Source organism: Rhinatrema bivittatum, chromosome 3 (assembly GCF_901001135.1).
Source record: "Rhinatrema bivittatum chromosome 3, aRhiBiv1.1, whole genome shotgun sequence".
NCBI lineage: Eukaryota > Metazoa > Chordata > Amphibia > Gymnophiona > Rhinatrematidae > Rhinatrema > Rhinatrema bivittatum.
The window spans coordinates 255,609,846-255,630,823 of NC_042617.1; the positions used below are offsets into that span (position 1 = coordinate 255,609,846).

Consider the following 20,978-nt stretch of genomic DNA (forward strand, 5'->3'; position numbering starts at 1 on the left):
GAATTACCCCGTGTTACGTTGAGGAGATACCTCCTAGAAAATTTAGAATTTGCCTCTGAACAAACCCCACCTATGGACAAAGTTTATTTTTTGCCAACTAACGCAAAGTCTCAAGTACAAATACAACCGATGGACCTTGAGAATCTCACAGATTACCTTGAATCATCCCATTATGAAATCATTGAAAGAGCTACACTGTTGGTGACTTTTCTTTTTTTTTTTTTTTTTTAATTTATATCTTTATTGATTTTTACAAATTAATACAGAAACCACAACATTCACAAAATAAATCACACCATTATACTTCCATAATACTCCCTTACTGTTTTCATCAATATTTGAAATATTTACCCATCAACAAACTTAACTGAGGCTTCAAGAATATGGGAGTTTACTTAAACAAATTAAGATTATCTCTTCAATTAATTTCATTCACAGTTAAGCTCTGACTATATTTCTTCTATTCATTAGAAAGTGGGGATGATGTGACTATCCTCCTTTGCTCGATAAAATTCTTTAATTGCTCGGGCAAGAAAAATATAAATACATCCTGTTCTTTTTTAAGCATACATTTGCATGGGAATTTCAGGGTGTAAGAATATCCCAGATTAATTACTTCCTGCCGGAATTGCAAAAACTCTTTTCTCTTTTGTTGTGTAGGATATGATAAATCCGGGAAAATTTTCACCGTATTTTCACAAAAGGTGATAGGGTAGGCAGCAAAATATTTTTTCATTACCTTATTAAGGTCTAGGAAACTTTGAAAAGTAACTAACAATACCTCCCTATCTATTATTCTTTCTGAATTCTCCAAAAAATTTGATAGGTTACCTTGGAACAGCAACTCTAAAGTATTTACTACAGGGTTCTTTTTTGGCAAGAAATAACATGCATTTATTACAGGTATTTCTCCTGTTGGAAATAATAGAACTTCCTGAAGAAACTGTTGTAAAGTTTCCATGGGCGTTTGCCCAACCACCCTAGGAAAATTTAACAGTCTTAAATTTAATCGTTTAGAGTTGTTTTCATAGGTTTCCAAACGTCTATACATATATTCTCTATCCTTCACAACTACAACATGGAACTCCTAATTCTTTTTCTCCAAATCTTCTAGTTTTTGAATTCTTTCAACAGACTTTTTTACTTCCTCCTTAATTGCTGTTACATCCTGAAAATTATTCCCAGCCATGTTATCAATCTTTTTCTCCAACCCTTTCATATTGGCATTCATTTTAGTCATCAGATCCCACAACAGATCTAATGTACCCACCTGAGGGCGTGCTATGATCTCAATTGCTTCACTTCCGGTAGCAAGGATATCCCCCCCAGTCTCATTCAACGATGGCACTGTTGTTAAACGGGCTGGCATAACCTCTAGATCCATGCCTCCCGTAGCTGAGGGGTTCTCACCCACTTCAACCAGGTTAACCCTGGTTTCATTGGGTGTTATCAGTTCTTTTATATTGCCGGTAGATGCATCACTTTCCCTCTGTTTCGGTGGTGACTTTTCTGACTGAACTTGATCTTAGTTCAGTCATGAAGAAATATTTCAAAAAAGCGAATAACCCATTTATGGGACAGCCAATAAGAATATTCCCTGATTTATGTAAAATCACTCAACAGAGAAGGAAAGGCTTTTTAGCCCTGAGACAAGAAACCCTAAATATTGGGGCTTCCTTTTATTTAAGATATCCAGCTAAATGTTTAGTTAAAATAAGAGGAGATAATTTTGTCTTTACAGCCCCAGAACAGTTAAAAAAACTCATAGAATCAAGGAAACAGGGAACAGCAACTGGAACCAGTAAAAAGACATAAATAATTGGAATATAGCTATGTAACCCGCTAGGTTATTTTTTCCTATAATTGTTTCTTGTTTTATCTCCTTAAAATTTCTCCACCCCCAATGTTTTGGGGTCTAATGGATACTAAGATAAAAGTTATGTGGTTTCTTTTTGAAATATGTTTTAGTTTCTTGTTAACATGTATATGTATCATGTTGCTCAAGCAAAGTTGTATCTTTGTGAAATTATTTGAAATTAATAAAATATAAATAAAAAAAAAAAAAAAGTCTTTAAATAAGTGACACGTATCTCATTAGAGGTCAGTTGAGAAAGCCCTCATATAGATGCCAGCCCAGTCAGTCAGTATGAGTGTTTTCTCAACTTGACTGGGTTGGCATCTAAATGAGCGTTTTCTCAGCAAGTTTGTGAGGAACTGTGTTGAGACCTATGATTAAAGATTGGGAGTGGCAGTGCATTTCAGTCATTAATAAATAACTAGTTACCTCTTTTTAAATGAGTTGTGTACTCCTGTTTGTTTATGAAGGTCTCTTGAATGAAATAATTTACTTTTTTTTTTTTGTGACTTACCTGTGTGCTTTTTCATTCACTTGTATTTAACTGCCACAGAAGACAAAAGTTTATTTTATTTTTTTACAGTTTTACACTGCGTGTTGCCAGTGTTCCTGCATCTTCAGCTTGCCTTGCCTCGCCTTGTCCAGCCTTGTCCTTGCTTTGTTCTGCTTCCTTCGTCCAGCCCGCCTTGTCCAGCTTTGTCTCGTTCATCTCGTTGGTGTCTTCAGTTTTTCTTCATCCTCCTTTGGCTTGCCTTTCCAGATCTTGACCTTCTGCCTAGACTTAACCACGTTTTGCCTGCTGTCTAGACCTGACCTGCTGCCTGGACCTGACCACATCTGTTTACAGCCTGTCCCAACCCTTACCTGTTTCTGACTCCGTCTACCCACTGCCTGTCTTGATTCTGGTGTGCTGTTGGACTCTTGCTTTTGTGTTCACCCTAGGGACCTGCCTAAGACCTGCCGGCCGCCAGATCCTAAGGGCTCAACCTGCGAGGAAGGTAGTTGGTATAGTGAAGCTCCAATCTGTCCTGCTACAAGGCACGTTTGCCAGCTGCCGGTGTAGGCCTCGTAGGTTCGCCTATGAGGCTGCACAAACTACACCGCAGCAGCAGGGGCTCACGCCAACCTTTTCACTGAAGTCTCTACTCTATCAAAAAGCCTTTTTTAAATGTAGTTTTATTGTGCTTGCTTGCTCTCTTTTATTGTTTTACATTATATTTTGTTTTACATTATATTTTGTTTTATCTGTTTTAATTATTGTAATCTGCCTAGCAATGGGATCCATTATAAATGGAATATAAATGTTTTAAAATAATTTTGTGCGTCCCCTTCTCCACTAATCCACGACAATCTCAGAGTGACTGGAAATCAAAGTTCCCAAGTATGGAGAGCAGGGGATTTTTAATCCTTATTTGTTTTAATTATTGAGTGTTATCTGCCGTTTTGAAATATTTTGTTTGGGAAATTTTTAAAAATGTAATTTTAAATTATTGGATATTCTTTTTGTTAGCTATTTTGAAATATCTTTCTTATAAGTATGCTTTCCTATTATGAGTGGAGAGTAGCCTAGTGGTTAGAGCAGCAAGCTTACAAAACCAGGGTTCAAATCCCACTACCACTTCTTGTGATCTTGGACAAGTCATTTACCCTTCATTGCCTCAGGTACAAACTTAGTACCTGATTCACTAAGGATTTTTCCCATAGACAGAAAATGAATCTGGCCCTTAGATTGTAAGCCCTCTGGGGATAGGGAAATACCTTCCGTACCTGAATGTAATCTGCTTTGAAGGGCCAAAAAGTGGAATATAAATAAACAACATTTGATATTTCTTGATTTTATTGTTTGATGTTTTATGTAGAATGGTGATGTCTGTTTTCCATTGTTAACACTGCATACAGAGTCTGGCTTGTTGCAATTTTCAGTTCAGATTTTGTCTGCATTTGCTTGCTTACAGATGCAAGTCTGCTTTGAAAATTATGGCTGAAATAGATGCGGATTTCAGCCCTAAATGCTAAGTTATAAAATTGGACTCCCTGATTGTAAGCCCTCTGGGGACAGGGAAATACCTACAATATCTGCATGTAAAATGGCTGACCAATTCCGAAAGACTGAATATAAAAACAAAAATGTAATTTAACTTCAGAGCAACTTGGTCTTACAAGGTTGCAACTTGAAAATGTTTAGATTATACCAAGGACAGTTTGAATGACAACTGCTTTAACCAATATGATTTTTACATCCTAGATGTATTCAGTAGAAATGAGTGACAGTGATCTAAACTGTGCAGTCATAAACGTGTGCATGCAGAAGCTTCTCTCAGTCAATCAAAACACTCCCCTTTTAAAACACATTGTCTATATTAGATAAATGTTTTGCTCTTTGTGATTATACGTTGTAACGCATGATTTCAATAAATTATGTGCTACAACGTATAATCACTAAGAGCAAAACATTTATCTAACATAGACAGAATAAAACCTGTAGCTAATTGGAAACTGTATAATTTATGATCATGTGGAATATACATTTTAATATAAATAAATAATGCAGGCTGGATATAATTTCTTGATGTGCACAATTATTGGAGAGAAAATATTTTTTTAAATGTGTTATGACAATTGGTTGATTCTGCTCTGAAGCATTAAATATTGCCAGGGTTAGCTGTGTCGTCTTTTTGCATCCCTCTGCTTCCACTGTGTATTTGATCTGGTGATCAGTGTGATTCCTACCACAGAACCCCTTCCACCCTTCTTTGTGCTTAAAAGGTTCCTGTTGAGCTGGAATTACTGTACCGTAAGTAATGATATGAAGAATTGCCAGATAAAAGACTTATTTTAAGTTCACCCGGTCCTCTCTTTTTTTTTTTTCTTTACAGTGAGGGTGCCATATTTCATTGACTTGAAGAGGCCACAGGACCAAGGTTTAAACCACACCTGTAACTTTTACTTACAGCCAGAAGAGGATGTAACTATTGGAGTGTGGTAAGCAGATTTTTGTACCAACATCATAAAATGTATATATCAAAAGGGTCAGCATCACAAGAAAGAGCCACTATTTACGCTTCCCAGGAACTCGAACCCCTTTGCCTTCCTCTGTTACCAAGCACAGTCTGTTATAAGTGCTGCTTAGGAATCTTCGTCCCAGTATCATCAGAGTGCTCCCCCAAAATAAAGACAAAATTAAATTAGCTTTCACAACCTAAAAAAGAAGATTTGTCCTTTTCTCACCAAGTTGCCAGAGGATGTGGTTAGTGCAGTTAGTGTAGCTGTGTTTAAAAAAGGATTGGATAAGTTCTTGGACGAGAAGTCCATTACCTGCTATTAATTAAGTTGACTTAGATAATAACCACCTCTATTACTAGCAACGGTAACATGGAATAGACTTAGTTTTTGGGTACTTGCCAGGTTCTTATGGCCTGGATTGGCCACTGTTGGAAACAGGATGCTGGGCTTGGTGGACCCTTGGTCTGACCCAGTATGGCATGTTCTTATGTTCTTAGTTATTAATTCCATGGCAGCAAAGGCAACACAGATGTCTAGTCCAGCATATCTTTTTTGCCAGCTCTGTTCCCAGATGTTAAGAATTTTTGGTATACTCCTTGTTCTTCCTCCTCAGAAGCCATGGTTTTTCCATGTTGATGTCACATTCATTACCTGCTCTCCGTCGACCAGCAGACATGAATCAGCATTACCATATGGATAATAATATCTGATGTCACTGAAGTGGACCCATTTCAGAGCTCAGTAAAAAATCTTACTTAGCATGTGCAGGAGTTCCTGCACATGCATGCTGTTTTATGAGACCCCAGTCTGTTTTTGTGTCCAAGCTACTGCACAGACATATTCCCAGTCTCTATCTCTATTTTGTTTTGGCCTAACTCTCTTGTCTCATTAGAACTTTTTTTTATTTTTACCATTGCCCCGGCAGCCCCTCAACAGAACTTTTCAGTTCTTAAGAGAAAAAGCTTAAGGCCTAGAAGATTGTAGTCAGCATTTCTGAGACCTGCGTTTGTGGGCACCCATTACATTGTCTGCTCTTGCCGCCTGGGCCTGGATCATGATGCTTACAACAGTTACAGTTGTAGTCTTATTTCCCTGAGGATGCAGCACTTCTGAGCCTGAAAGATGGCAGCCCTGCAGAAGGTACCGCGGAACAAGGCATGATTGAATTCTCGGTGTAAGAAGTCAAGGCAAAATTCTTCTCCTCTTTCCCACAATTCTGGGAATGTGCCACCTCCCCTCGCCCCCTTCTTTGCTCCCTGTGGCACCAGGTCCCAGTTCCATCACAGGTTAGAGGTTGAGCATGGTGCAGAAAATTATGGCACTGGTTGAGACACTGAGAAAAATGCCTAAAATGGTGCAAGGGTTATCCTCTGGAATTGTTTCGTTTGGTCCTAAAGAAGAAGCCAGCACTGTTGGCATGGGGTACTGCCAGAGTGGACCCATCCACAATTCCAAAGCAGGGGACCACCTCCTCAGTGCAGTACCTTCGCCATTCTTGGCACGGAAGATCCTCATAGTACCGAGCTGCCTATTTTAACCAGACCCGACATTGACGAAGGTGCCATCTTCCTCATCAGTGTGGAAAGCACAGTTTGCCCCCTTGGTACAACTTGCAAAGGCTCTTGCCATTTCGTTATGGAGTGGAGCACCTCGGTGCATAAACATAGCAACCCCACCACCATGGAAAGTAGGGCTATGGCGCAAAAAGATTTCATTGGCATCAGCAATCAGACCTAGCACCAGCTAGCGAGAGGTGTTGATGCAGCTGGCATAGAGGGGCTCTGAGCCTGCCGCTTCTACAGTTACAGCCACAGCAGTTCCAAGCTCCTCCTAGGAACCACAGACCGTGCCCTCGGTGAGGATGAACCAATCTGGGTCTCTGAAGAGAATGTCTTTTCTCCAGCTCCAGCACAAAGGGTCTCTCAGACAGTGAGAGACCACCTATCAGAGCTAGTGAAGAAATTCTTTGCCTTCTTAAGCCCTGAAGACTGGAAAGGAAGGTTGGAACCTTTCTGTTCCAAGAAAGAACATTTCCACATAGTGAGGACACTTAGTCCCACAGAGGTTTATGCCTTGCCCTAGGGTCTTCCAGCAGTGGGATTAAGACCCCCCCCCCCACCCTAAAGTTGTAGAATATTTTTAAATATGGTTACAAACACTATAATGATGATGCATCACAGCTGCACCCTTCTGATAGGCATACTTGTTAGCACTCATTAGCCACCAGCCTTTATATATTTTTTTGTTTAAGAACATGAGCCTTTCATAATGTTTCAGGATTTTCTTGCAGAAGTTATTTTGGTTGATATGTTAGTCCATTTGAATATTTAGATATAAGGGTCCAAACAAGTTATAGGTGACACCCTTTTTTTTTTTTTTAACTCTTGAGGGAGTTCAGTGCAACACGGATTTTGTGCAGAATTCCCCTTCTGTGCAGAATTTTCAGACTTTGTACTGCAGATAAGTGAGCTGGCCACAAAGGAAGGAGAGCTGCATCCTATCATGAACTCTCAGCCAGATGGATGTGACATCAGCATTTGGCCCCACCGTCCTGAAAGATGGGTGTCTGTTGGCACACACGAGCAGGAACGAAGTGATGTCTGAATTTGCTGTGGCAGGAAGGAAGAATCACCATGGGCATCAGCTGGAAGCACTGGCAGCATCAGCTAGCAAGAGGGCAGCTTCAGCCCACACCAGCAGAAGAGGCACAAAAATATTATAAATTCTGCTTCTCTGTGTAATAATGAAAATGAGCAGGGGACCTGAAATCCAGCATGCTCACAAGCCCTATAGTGTATTGTTACCTTAGGTTCTCTGTTTCTAAGGAATTCTGTGCAAAGGGAAGGGCTGCCACAGGAACTGTGAGCTCATTGGATTTGGATTTCAGGCCCTGCACTGACTTTTTCCTGAGGATAAGCAGGATGTCAAGGAAGACAAGGGGACTATGATCCTCATAACCCCCCATTGTCAGAGACCGATCTGGTTTCTGCTCCTTCAGGAGCTGTCCATCCAGTTTATGTAGGACATCCTGAAGCAGGTGCAGGAAGTGGCTATGCAGCTGCCTCAACAGCAGTAGGACACTCTCCCATCACTGGTGCATAGGGGTGTGGAGTGCGGGAAACACGGGAAACATTCGACCTACAATGTTTTCAAGCCAGCATCGAGGGTCTCTACAGCAAGGATCGGCACCCACAGACTCACCGGGGTGCAGGCCTTGGATCAGGAAGTGGAGGAGGGTATCACTGATGTGCTGTGCTCAGGAGAGAATCTCTTCAGAGGTAAGGTGAAGGACATGGTAGCCCAAATTTGGGACCACGATGCAACACTCCAAACACTCTTCACTGATACTCCTCATCCAGGAGGCCTTCAAGGTCTGGCCAGAGGAAGCCTTTTTTCCACCCAAGGAGATACTGTCCTCCACCACCTTAGCCCCTTCAACAGCAATAGGCCTCTTATAACCATCCAAGCCAACAGAGGCCCCCAAAGCCCAGCGAGGCCTTCAGTCAACTCCTGGGATAGGCTTTTGACTGGATCGAAAGGAATGTAGCCAAGACTACCATACCCGTGGCGATGAACCTTCCAATCAGAGGCAGGCTATGATTCTTTGCAAATTGGTGGCTCAGCATACCTCAGACCCATGGGTTCTCACTATTGTCCACAGAGAGTACAAATTTAAACCTATTGCATGCCCTGGCAAATTGTCCCCCTGTCCATTTTGGGGACCGGTAGCACATCAGGAAGCACTTTTATCAGAGCTCTCCTCCCTCTTACAGCCGTTTCACCAGGGCAAAGAGGGTGAGGATTCTACTCCCAGTACTTCCTAATTCCACAGAAACCAGGGGGACTCTGACCCATCCTAGACCTAAGGGCCTTGAACAAGTTTCTAAAAAGTGAGAAGTTCAAGATGGCTTCCCTGGGTATCTTGATCCCCTTCCTGTAAAAAGGGGACTGGCTATGCTCTCTTGAGCTGAAGGACACATACACTCACATTAAGATCTTCCCCAGCAACCGGACGAATCTCTGATTCGTGGTGGGGAAACAGCACTTCCAATACTATTTTCTTTCGTTTGGGTTAACATCCGCCATGCAGGTCTTTACCAAATGTCTGGCCATGGAAGTGGCACATTTTTGCAGACTGGGAGTCCATGTTTCCCCCTATCGGGACGATTGACTGGGTAAGGCACCGAAAGGTCCATGCAATCGACTATCCGGGTGTTGGAGTCACTAGATTAGACTGGGGAATTCCCCAGATCTTATCTCCCAGCTTATATGTTGAGAAGTTGATTCTACAACTTCTCAGTCTCTTGTGGCCTTGTGATTTCTAGAAAGCCTTCCACCAGAAAGTCATATGGAGTGAAGTGGTTTCCATGTGTTGTGAGCAAAGGGCCCTAGACCCTTTCTCTTGCTGTACACAAAAACTGCTTGAATACCTCTTACCCCTCTCCAAAGCTGGTCTCAAAACCAGCTCTGTTAGAGTTCATCTGAGTGCAATTGGCACAGATCATCATGATGTAGAGGGTTAGCCCATCTCTGAACAGCCTATAGTTGTACATTTCATGCGGGGCCTGCTTCAGTTGAAGCCTCCCCTAAGGCCACCCGCTGTGTCCTGTGACCTCAATGTGGTATTGGCTGAGCTGATGAAAGCTCCTTTTGAGGCATTGCACTCCTATACTTGAAGTACCTGAACTGGAAGGTCTTGCTTTTGGTGATGGTCACTTCAGCGCGCAGGGTCAGCGAGCTCCAGTTTGGCCTGCAAAAGAGCATTAGCCTTCTATCTGGAGCAGACAAAATCCCATAGATGGTCCACCTAGCTTTTTTGTTTCTTTTAATCAGAACAGGCCGGGGATTGCTATTGGCTAGCAGAATCCATTTCCTTCTGTTTTGCCCAGGCTGGATTCCATCTTGGGGGTCATGGCAGCGTCCGTGGCTCACATGTGAGCAGTCCCCATGGAGATCTGCAGAGCTGCAACGTGGAGTTCCATCCATTCATTCACATCACATTACTGTTTGGATAGGGATGTCTGATACAACAGCAGGTTTGATCAATCTGTCCTTCATAACTTGTTTGAGGTTCAGTACTCAGCTGTTTCGTTCTTTCTGTTCAGGATGCCTCTCTCCTGTTACCAACAAAATGTGGTGGTGGTTGGCACCTGTTTCGTTGGCCCTATTTTGTGTTGAGAAGGCCACCTGTAGCTAGGAATTCACCCATTTGTGAGAACTGCCATCCTGCTTGTTCTCAGAGAAAGCAGAGTTGCTTACCTGTAGCAGGTGTTCTCCGAAGACAGTAGGATGTCATTCCTCATGAAACCGTCCACCTCCCTGTGGAGTTGGGTTTCCACTTCATGGGTTTGTTCTTTATTATTTTCTTTTTCTTTCTTCTTAATTCCATATTATAAGACTGAGAGGATCCTGCATGGACATGTGGTATATTGCATGCCGGAGCATACTCGGAGAGATTTTTTTCGAATGATGTCACCCATGTATGAGAACTGACATGCTGGCCTCTAAGAACACCTGTTACAGGTAAGTAACTCTGCTTTTTTCCTGTTTTTGCTGCATCTAGAAGCTTGCAGGTCTTTTGGATAAGGGGAGACTGTGAGACAGGGAAAAGTGAGGGGAGGATCTGGGCAGGAGCCTTTACTGTGGCTTTTATTTACCCTTTGCACGTGTGCTGCTTTTGCAGCTTCTTCAGCTCCAGCTGTACTCGCCAATAGTGGGGTGTAAGCATGCTGTCCCACTTTCCATCACAAAGCCGTGGCTCCAGCAGCAGCATTCCTGTCACTGATGCAGCTGTAATCAGGACCCCTCCCCTATCTTTGTGGCCATATGCAGCACTTCCAACTCCACCACTTAAGAGGATGACGTTTGGTCTTCAGCCTGATTGACTGAATCACTGTGGAGGCCCTCACTGTGGCCAAATTCACCTTATCCTGCTCATCTGAGAGCCTACATGCAATACCTCCAGGCTTTGTGCCACTTGAAAAGAAGCTGGCTCTGCCTCCTGAAGCTCAAAGAGCTGCAGTTGCCTCCTCAAAAACCTAATACTTAAAGGGACATGTAAGTAAATAAAAATAGGAAATCTGGCACCAGCTGTGTAAGTTTTATTACAAGGAATTCTGAGTCTAGGCCAAAAAAAATGGCGATGACTCTGACCCTTCCCCCTCCTGCATCCTCTGATTTTCTGAAGAGGGAAAGAACACCCCTGCCCCCATGCTTATGGGTATCCAAATCTTAAATTGGGCCCTGCATATTCTGGCGTCTCCTTTCCTTACAGGTGAAGTACTTGTTAAAGGGGACCCTACTCTTCTGGGACCCCCAAATGAATGAAGCAGAACTCAGTATATGAAATTCAATTAGAAAGGTAGTGGTTGAAAAAGAAGCTTCAGAAATGGCAACGGAAGGATTTGTACATTGCCTGATAGAGCATACCCTCAAAGCAAGACATTCTCTCTGAAAACAGCAGCACCATGATTGACATCTCTCTGTTGCAGACTTCCATTCCATGCCTTAATAGTCCAGAATAAAGGGGTAAAAATACAGGACAGGTGGTTACAAACTAATAACTCTTTGCTTTTAATTCATATTATTTCTTCACATAACACTGTTAAATATCCTGGAAAGGAACTTAAATCTGCAGTAAGCTCCACTGCAGCATATCTCTACATGTGGATGTTTGCACAGTAGCATCCAAAACGGGAGGTCCGTTTTCAAAGCACATTAATCTGCTGTCTGAAACTTGACCTCCCTCAATGCAGCTGAAAGTCTGTGCTTTGTTCCACTATGTGTGTGTACTTGTAGCAGCGTGGAAAGGAGGCATCCCAGGAGTTTGTTCAGGTCGGGAAGAATAGTACATACATTCATGGCATTTTCAAATCTTAGTGTGTCCAAAAATCTGCCTGCAGAATTAGCAGGTCCGCATGACCACACGCACTTAGTGTGATTACGGTAAGTTTCAAAGGAAGAGTGCACATGTACTTTTGCATTGAGAATTGATTCAAAAGCAGTTAATAATATGTTTTGTCCTTGCCCAGTGCAGACAATTTGAGAATTGTCTCCTATATGAATATAAGCATAGTTAGCAATTTCATTTAAATGTCCATTTGAGGCACAATATTGGAATTGATTTCTACATTCACAAACCTTCATCAATTTCATTAATTGGCTGGTGGAAAAATTTGCAGACACTTTCAACAAAACATTTTCCCAGTGATATTTGATGTGTTCATATATATATATATACATACATACCAAATCAAGAGGTAGAAAACTTGATTCTAAGACTTATAAGTGTCAAAGCTACAAGTCAGTTATGGAATTCTTACCTCTTGCAAATATGACATATGTGAGCAGTGAGAAAAAAACCTTCTAATACATGTGCTGTGTTCTTGCTACATTATATATGAATAATACTTTGATGATATGTTGACTAAAAATATTGCAAGAACTTAGATGCACCTTCATACTTACTCTTTGTACAGTATACTCAGTCATATGCCAATTAATTACATACATAATTTATTTGGGACCAGATGTACGGTGTAAGCCCCAAGTACAATAATGTGAATTACAAGTTCTTACCATGATACGCTTATTTAATTGAAATCAGTCTTTTCTTATGCAATAAAAGGAGTATAAATTAAACAGATCTGAATTTTTTAAGACAAATTAGAGGTCAATATAAAAATAAGCATACGTTGGATAACTTATCCAGCTAAAGTTAGATGGATAAGTTATCTGGGAAATTCAGTGGGATAAACGTCCTACTGAATACACCTGATTAAAGTTATCCAGCTAACCTTAGTCGGATAACTTTAAGGCTAATCGGATATCACCAGTTAGGTTTACCGTTATCCGGCTCTGTGTAGCTGGGTCATTTTAGCCTTAACTAACTATATTCAAAAGAATATAGCTGCAAGTGTTTAAAAAAAAAAGTCATGGGTTTAGCCCCATAACAGCCCCCTGCCCACCTGGACTAGAAATCTATGGTTCTGCTGGCTGGGTTGCACTGTGCCTGCACCACCCAACTCCTGCACCCCTCTAAGTTATCCTAATAAAGCATTTAAAGGGCCTGGCACTGGCCTCCCCTGTCCGCTTCCTGATCCAGCAAAAAGTATCCTTCCTGGAGACACCCCCCCTGGTATCTTTACTGGGTTTGTCTTTAACCTATTGCGACTTGGACCCAGCATATCAGTGGTTACTAGGGAGCTACTCTGACAGTGACCACTTCCAGAGCAGCTCTTCTCCCTAGCAACAATTAGAGCACCAAGCCTGGGTTCTGGTAGGCTCCTACCATGGTCCAAGCTGAAGTAAAGGTACTGGGATGGTGAGGGTACTGGGATGGTGAGGGAGGGGGCCTCAGGAAGGCTATGTTTTGCTGGACCGGAGAGGGAGTGGGGGAGACCAGCACCAAGCCCTTTATATGTTTTATTAAGGTAACTTAAAGGGGTGCAAGGGAGAGGAGGGTGGGGGGTTTGGCTGCTGCAGGTGCAGCCTGGCAGAGCCATAGATTTCCAGTTCGTGTGGGCGGAGGAGCTGTGAATGGTCAACTAGGCCCAAGACTTTAAAACATTTTTTTTACTTGCAGCTTGGCACTTTTGAATATAGCCGGTTAAGGCAAAACTTATCTGGCCACTCGGGGCTGAATAAATGTAGAACTGCTAGCAGGCATGTCTTGAGTTAGCCGAATAACTTATTCTGCTAACTCCAAATATCAGAGTTAGCCAGATAAGTTATTTGACAAACTCAGCCTGGTATGCCCCCCAACACGTCCCTTTCTTCTTTGGCTAAATCTTAGCCAGATAAACAAGGGGAATATTCAAAACTTTCCATTTAGATGGATAACTAATGTAATAAGATGTGATCAATCAAGAGAACAAATAAACATGAACATAACCATAACTTGTGAGTTCTGTCTAAATGGCTTTGAATATTGACTTAATTAGTGTGCAAAGTAGGTTCAATGAAACTTATTCTAAATCGGTGTGTGAAAGACAAAGTGAACTTCTAGTTTCCTTAGCAAAGTCAATTAATTAAATATAACCACGTGTTTACATAACTAGATAACAGGTGAGTAAATCTGCCAGCTGAGTTTGGGCGACCTGTCCTATATAAAGGTCCAGAAGGTTTTCACTTAGTTCTTCACCATAAAAGTTAATGGGAGCTCCTCATGCCATGTTCAAAAGAAATTTCAGAAGACCCTTGAAAAAGAGTTGTTGATGCTCATCTGTCTAGACAGGAGTACAAGGCCATTTCTGAATATTTGAGAGGTAGTCTATAAATGGAAAAGCTGAAGACTTCAGCTTTTCCATTTTTGGTCGTCCTGCTAAGATCACCCCCAAGAACAACCTGGAAAATCATCCACAAAGTCACAAAGAACCCCAGACTAATATCTAAAAATCTGCTGATGTGAGCTATTTGTGCAGGGAAATCCTCAAATGTCACAGAATTGAAATAGTTCTGTATGGAAGAATGGACCAGAATTCCTCAAGGACAATGTGAGATACTGAACAACAATAATAGGAAATGTTTAGCTGAAGTTACTGCTGCTCAAGGAAATGCCACAGTTATTGAATGAAGGCTTAAAATACTTCTTCACACAAGAATTCTTATGGTTGAAACTTTTTGTAGAATAAATAATTAACATATATCCTGTTTCTCAAAGTTATTTATTCATTGGAGTTATCTTGCTCTTATCAGGATTTAGCTCATTGTAATAGGGGCGGGTTTCAGGCCCAAATGTCATGCTAAAAATAAAAAACTGTATATATATGATGTATTCTTAAGCTATTAAATTCTAAACAACATCATATTTGTGCAACGCTGATAGCATATAGTCTCATAGAACTGACCAGAGTAAACCTCATATAAAATGGCAGGCTTAAACTTCAGTAGCCCTGTCAGCCACTGAGATAGTTGTGTGGTCACCAATTTGATAACAGACCATCACTATGGTATAATCATTGGTTACTCTGGTATTTGGTTTTACAATTTTTACATAGTTTTTTTCATATTTTCATTTTTTTAGAACTTTTTCATGGGCAGTAAAGTAACACTTATCGTAGCAGTAGGTGCAGCGGGGATATCTGACTGGCGATGGCCCGACACGGCTCATGTTTCTGACAGCTTCTTCAGGGGCCGAGAAATGCCAATTCTGTAGTAAAAAGAAACATTTAAGAACCAACTTTGTACAAATAAAAAATGGTTAAGGCTGCTTACTCCAGTATACATACGGTTCCCAAGTCTGCCCTGCCAACAATTCTGCTACTCGGCTGCAGCTTTATCTTGACAGCTGGATCCACCATTTTGTAAGGCTGTTTTTATACCTGCCTGTATGTTTAGGAAGGAACTAATTAATGAATCAATTATCTTTGGCAGAGTACCAATCAAAGACTAAATGAGCGAGGACCATTCTACCAAATCATTGAGTCCCTGCGGAGATTGTGTGGCTAAGGTGTAGATCCACCATTGTTCACGATAGTTCAAAAATTGGTTTAAATCACCACCCCGTGGATTGGGTGCTACTTGCTCAAGAATTGTCCATCACATCTGGTCGAACGTGTGGCCAAATGTCATGCGACATTGCCGCAATAGGGATATATCTTGCAATATACACCGTTTATCAGGCAATGATGCTGTTTGACGTGCGTTGTAGCCCTATCACACCTTAATAAATCTCCCTGTTAGATTGTAAACTCTCTGGGATTAGGGAAATACCTATGGTACATGAATGTAATCTGCTTTGAAGTGTCAAAATGGAATATAAATCAAATAAAGAAATAATCATGTTTTGAGTATAAATTGTGTTAAAATGCAGACCATCCTAATTGATTCACAAATTTTTTCTCAGCACTGTATGTTAAGGGTCCTCTCATTTTGTGCAACTGCTTCTAGGAGACGTGAAGACTTTGGAAGATGAGGGCTGCATTTGAAAAATGTATATGCATTAGTAGATGTTTACCTTCAGTCTTACTGTTGGAATAGCTCTTCAAGTCTGTGAAATTTGTATCACATCACCTAATATTATTGCCAATTTGTGTTTTGAAATCCTTGGAATTTCTGTAATGGAACAGTATCAACTAGTTTGCTCTGTTGCTTTCCTTTTAGATTTAATCATTAGGTTTGATTCCTGAAGCATGTGGAGGCACTACATTCTGTATCCCCAGCTATTATCAGCAGAGTACAACAGCATCCGTTCATTCCTGTGTTTGCTGCCCTGATCCCATGCTTCTGTTTGTCACACTGAGATCCCTGTAATTCTGTCCACACGAACAAGTTGCTTGTTCACAGACTGTGACACAGTACAGCATGTCTTTTGAGACTAAAGATGTCTACACTAAATTTAGTATTTTGAAATTGCTGTAATAATCTTGGATGAATCTCTGTTAGGTCTACATTTTACCTTTTAGACCTACTTAAAGAAGTATGTTATGATGAAACATTTTCTGCTGTTAGTAATATAATTAGAGCTGCAGTTTTAGCATTGGAATTTAATAAACCAGATTCTTAGAAATGTTGATTTCAAATGTGGATGAAAATGGGTTAATATTTAGTAACAGAGCAGTAAAAACTCAGGAACTGGGGGAGGAAGAGAAGTCATCCACCACAATGGACACTTGAGCTCGGGGCTCTGACCTTCCACCAGGCTATCAGATTTAATTGTGGCATACACTGACCTAAAAGATTTCCCCAAGAGCACGTCCTCCTTCGCGGAAGTTTCTAGGATGGCGGCGAGCAAGAAAAAAACAGACCTGAAGTACTTCTCATTTGCCAGCAGAGAAGTACAGAGTGCGCTGGGCCTGGAGGGGGAAGAAGAGCAGGGGCGCAGGGCGGCAGCGGCGAGTTGCGAAAGCAAGGAGGATGATCCAGAGGTTGAAGACCAGCGGTATGCCGACCCAAGCAGAGTTCTGCCGCTGGTTCGCTGAAGTGCGGCAGGACACTATCATTCCAATCCGAGGTTGGAGTGTTGATTGCTGAGATGAAGGCAGACATTGCAGTGCTGGGTCACTGCATAGAGGAGGTGGAACCTGGCTGAACAGGCCTGAACAAGCAGGCCGTAGATATTGTTGCTTTTCAGAAGCAAGGGAAGGTTTTTTCTACATCAATTGCAGCTCTGGAGGATAAACTCGAGGACCTTGAAAATAGGTCCCGTAGGGCTAATTTGTGCTTCAGGGGGCTAGCATATGCTCTAGCATACTGAAAGCTGAAGAGAGCATCGTGCATGATAAAGTGCTTAAACTGGACAGAGCACTAGGTGGCCCAATGGGTAACCTCCCAAGGGACATAGTGGCATGCTTTCACGACTTTGTTATTAAAGGGAAAATTGCTCGGATAGCCAGAAAAATGGGTCAAATTGAGTGGCACGGTCAGGTTGAGGTCTTCCAGGATCTATCAGAGATCACTGTCAAGAAGCGAAGGGACTTTCGCAGAGTCATCATCCTGAAAAGGCGGGTATTAAATATCTCTGGTTACTTCCTTTTGGATTACAATTTTCAATACAAGGCAAGTCTGTCAAGTTGCAGTCTGTAATGGCAGCTATGGACTCCCAGAGAGAAATGGGGGTTAGTGTTCTGGGAGAATCTCAGGAGAATTGTAATAAGGCACAGCTCAAAAGCAAGGAGGATCAGACTCGCTGGTAGAGGATTCTGGGGACAAGCAGACGCCTCCAGCGACACCCGGATAATCCCTCATCACTGGGAACAGCGAGTGGGTGATGGAACTGACTGTGGTCTCTGTTAAACTTTTGGAACTTTTTCTCCTTAATAGTTACAGATGGGAAAGACTGTTTTGCGCCTTTGGCTGCCTTCACCATGCCAGGACTGATGCCTAAAAAGTTGTGTTGGTATGTAGTTTAGAGTTTAGTGGTGGAATCAGGGCGCTAGCTCTTTTGCCTGGCTGAAACCATTCCTCCGAAGGGAGGTGGTGCTTCTTACAGAGTGCTGGTATATTGGGGGGTGGGGTGGGGATGGGGTATGGGTGAGGAGGTGGAAGGGAGGGACTGGTGCCTGTATGCTAGTTTCTGCTGCATGGGGGTCGAAGTGGTCAGTGGGTGCTCTGTGGGCTGCTTTGGCAGATGATTTCTGGTTTTGTAAGTTCATGGATGACTGAAGGTTGGTGGCTGCATGGGAGTAGGCTCTAAGATGGGAGGGCTAAACATAGTGTCTCTGAATGTGAAAGGCTTGCATACAGCAAGGAAGCATAAATTATTGCTCAAAGGGGCAGGGGCTATGAATGCTAATATTTTTTGCCAAGAAACCCATGGAGAATTATTCTCACTGATCAATGTCTACGCCCTGAATTCTGATCAGGGAACTTACCTAGATTCCTTGTTTAACATGCTGTCTGGTTGGGCAGAAGGGCATATCTTAACCTGACATGCTACCTTTTCTTGGATAATTCCAGTGGAGGAGCATAGTATATCAGTTGCACAGGCAAAGACTGAAGGTTTTGATGGATAGCTGGGGCCTGGTTGATGTGTAGCGGTTAAGAAATTCTACAGCAAGGGACTATACCTTTTACTCCCAGTCTCATGAATCCTACTCCAGAATTGACTATTTCTTAATAGATAAAGGGTTAGTGGGTAAGGTCTGAAATGCCAGAATTGGCAACATAACCTGGTCTGATCTCGCTCCTGTGTGAGTTGACCTGAGGGTGGGCAGGGATCCACCAAGGCAAACCTTCTGGAGGCTTAATGAAGACTTAGTTACTGATAAGACCTACCTTTCCAGTCTCTTAGCAGACATTGAAGATTATCTTGCTACAAACAAGACAGATGAAGTTAATCCCACATTGATTTGGAAAGGTCTAAAAGCAGTTATTTGGGATAAGTTGATCTCAAGGGCCTCATATTTAAAGCGGGAGAAGAAACAGACCAGGGTTCAACTATTGCTGTGTATTGGGAAATTGGAAATTAAACATAAAAGTTCCAGGGATGGCTCCACTCTTTCCCTTCTTGAAGCAACAAGACGGGAATTGAGGGATTTGGATTTGGCGGAGTTGATCTTTGTTAGAATGGACGAAACAAAATTTTTTTTAATTTGGTAATAAAGTGAGTAGACTTCTGGCTAGACGGCTTAAAGACCAATTTTTGCAGAATCAGATTATCAAAATCAAGAGTAGGGAAGGGACGTTCCTATATGATGATCTGCAACTCTCTAATAGATTTGCCCAATTCTATGAGGAGCTTTATTCTGCTGATTCCTCTATTAAAGTGGAAGATTTAGAGAGTTACCTTCTGGGTGTATCTCTACCATGCCTTCCTGAGGAGGCGAGAGTGTCTCAATGCCAAGATTGGGGAAGAGGAGGTATTAGAAGCGATCACAAAACATAAATTGGGGAAGGCCCTGGGGCTAGATGGGTACACGGCTAACTTTTATAAATCCTGCAAGCAGGCAGTCATTAGACCCCTTATGGCAATGTTCAATTATTTGAGGGAGGGAGGCCAGCTGCTGATAGACTCCAATGTAGCCGGCATCACTGTGATCGCCAAAGGAGGACATGATCCCACGCTCTGTGGGTCGTATAGACCTATCTATTTAAGCTTGATCTTAAGATATTAGCTAAAATCCTGGCACAAAGGTTGGGGGTAGTGGCTCCTTTTCTTATTCATGGTGATCAGTCGAGATTTGTTTTGGGAAGGTTAGGTGCAGATAATGTCAGAAGAATTTTAAATACTATGTGCTGGGTACAGAAGCAGAAAATACCCACAGTTTTACTGGCAGTAGACCCTGAAAAAGCATTTGATAGGGTTCACTGGTCCTATTTGTTTCAGGTTCTCCACAGTTTTGGCTTGGGGTCAAATTTTCTGACATGGGTGAAGGCTTTATACAATTGTCCAAAAGTGAGCATTTGGATTAATGTGAGTTACTCAGATTTTTTGAGGTTAAACAGGATATGAGACAGGGTGCCTGCTTTCCCTCATTTTGTTTGCCATTTTGCTGGAGTCTTTTGCCGCCCAGATTAGAGCCAATGATGGGATTTCTGAGGTTCAAGTTGGAGTTCACTCCTATAAGAAAACTCTGTTTGTGGATGATCTTTTGTTCACCGTCATGGCCCCTCTGTGATCCCTGTCCCTTTTGTTAAGGGAAATGAGATACAGGACAGTTTCAGGATTTAAAATGAATGAAGATGTTCTGAGAATGCTAGGAGAGTGGTCCCATCTTGAGGGGATTGTGTGCCCTTGGGCCTCGGATGACCCTAGAAGACTCCAGGGCAGCACCAAGGTAGGTGAGGCGTGTCCAAGCATGGGTGAAGACTGAAGGTCTGCCCTCTACCAGACCTGCATGTTTCTGGAAGGCCAACAACGCAATGTTGGTTACTGAACAGTCCTCCGACCGTTCCCAGCCCTTTCGGACCTGCCGCTAGGTATCGGCAAGAAGCAGCAGGCCGGACTGAGGACGATGGCAGACAAAGGCCTTGTGACATAGAAGACTCTAGAGGAGATGAGAAGCTTGGAAGACTCTGGACGAGACGAGGAGCTTGGGAGACTCTGGATGAGACGAGGAGCTTGGAAGGTTCAGACATAAGCACTGTCTCTCAGGGTGCCCTACACAGCCCACCAACATGGGCAGACCCAATGGGCTGGTCACGGACCACCCTGACCCACTGCGTGCCCTACACAACCTGGAGAGGCTGGTCACCGACCACGTGGAGAGCGGGACAAGTGCAGGAAGGTAATCCAGCCGAGACGAAACTCCAATGATGAGAACAGGAACAGACGAGACGGATTTACCCCAACAAGGTGTCATCTGGAGAACCAAAGGAGCTTGGAGGGTCAAGAGGACTCGGAACAAGCGAAGGAGGAATGGAACCTCGGAACATCAGGAAGCCTGGACTAGGAACTTCGGAACATTAAGACATGGAACATCAGGAAGCCACAAAGACTCAGGAAGCAATGAAGACTCAGGGCATGGAGCTCCAACGAAGAACAAGGAACAAAGACCTGATGGAGCGCTGGAAGACAGGAACCTCCAGGGACAAAGAACTCCGATGCAAGGCCAGGCAGGAGTTCTGGAGAAGCCCTTTTATAGGGCTAGCAGGAAGACGCCTAGGAAGATGTCATCAGATGGTGCCCGGAGCATATCCGGCCGCAGGCCCTTTAAATCTTGAAGAGAGGCGCGGCCAC

At 42.5% G+C, this 20,978-nt stretch overlaps 1 protein-coding gene across 4 annotated transcripts in view; it reads left to right on the forward strand.

Annotated features, from left to right (window-relative positions):
- The window catches only part of ABHD12 (abhydrolase domain containing 12), a 349,778-nt gene that overhangs the window by 208,739 nt on the left and 120,061 nt on the right, over positions 1 to 20,978 (forward strand). For all 4 annotated transcript variants that reach the window (XM_029594492.1, XM_029594493.1, XM_029594491.1 and 1 more), the window contains one exon: positions 4,732 to 4,837. In XM_029594492.1, the coding sequence (XP_029450352.1) occupies positions 4,732 to 4,837 (106 nt within the window). The remainder of the gene's footprint in view (positions 1 to 4,731; positions 4,838 to 20,978) is intronic.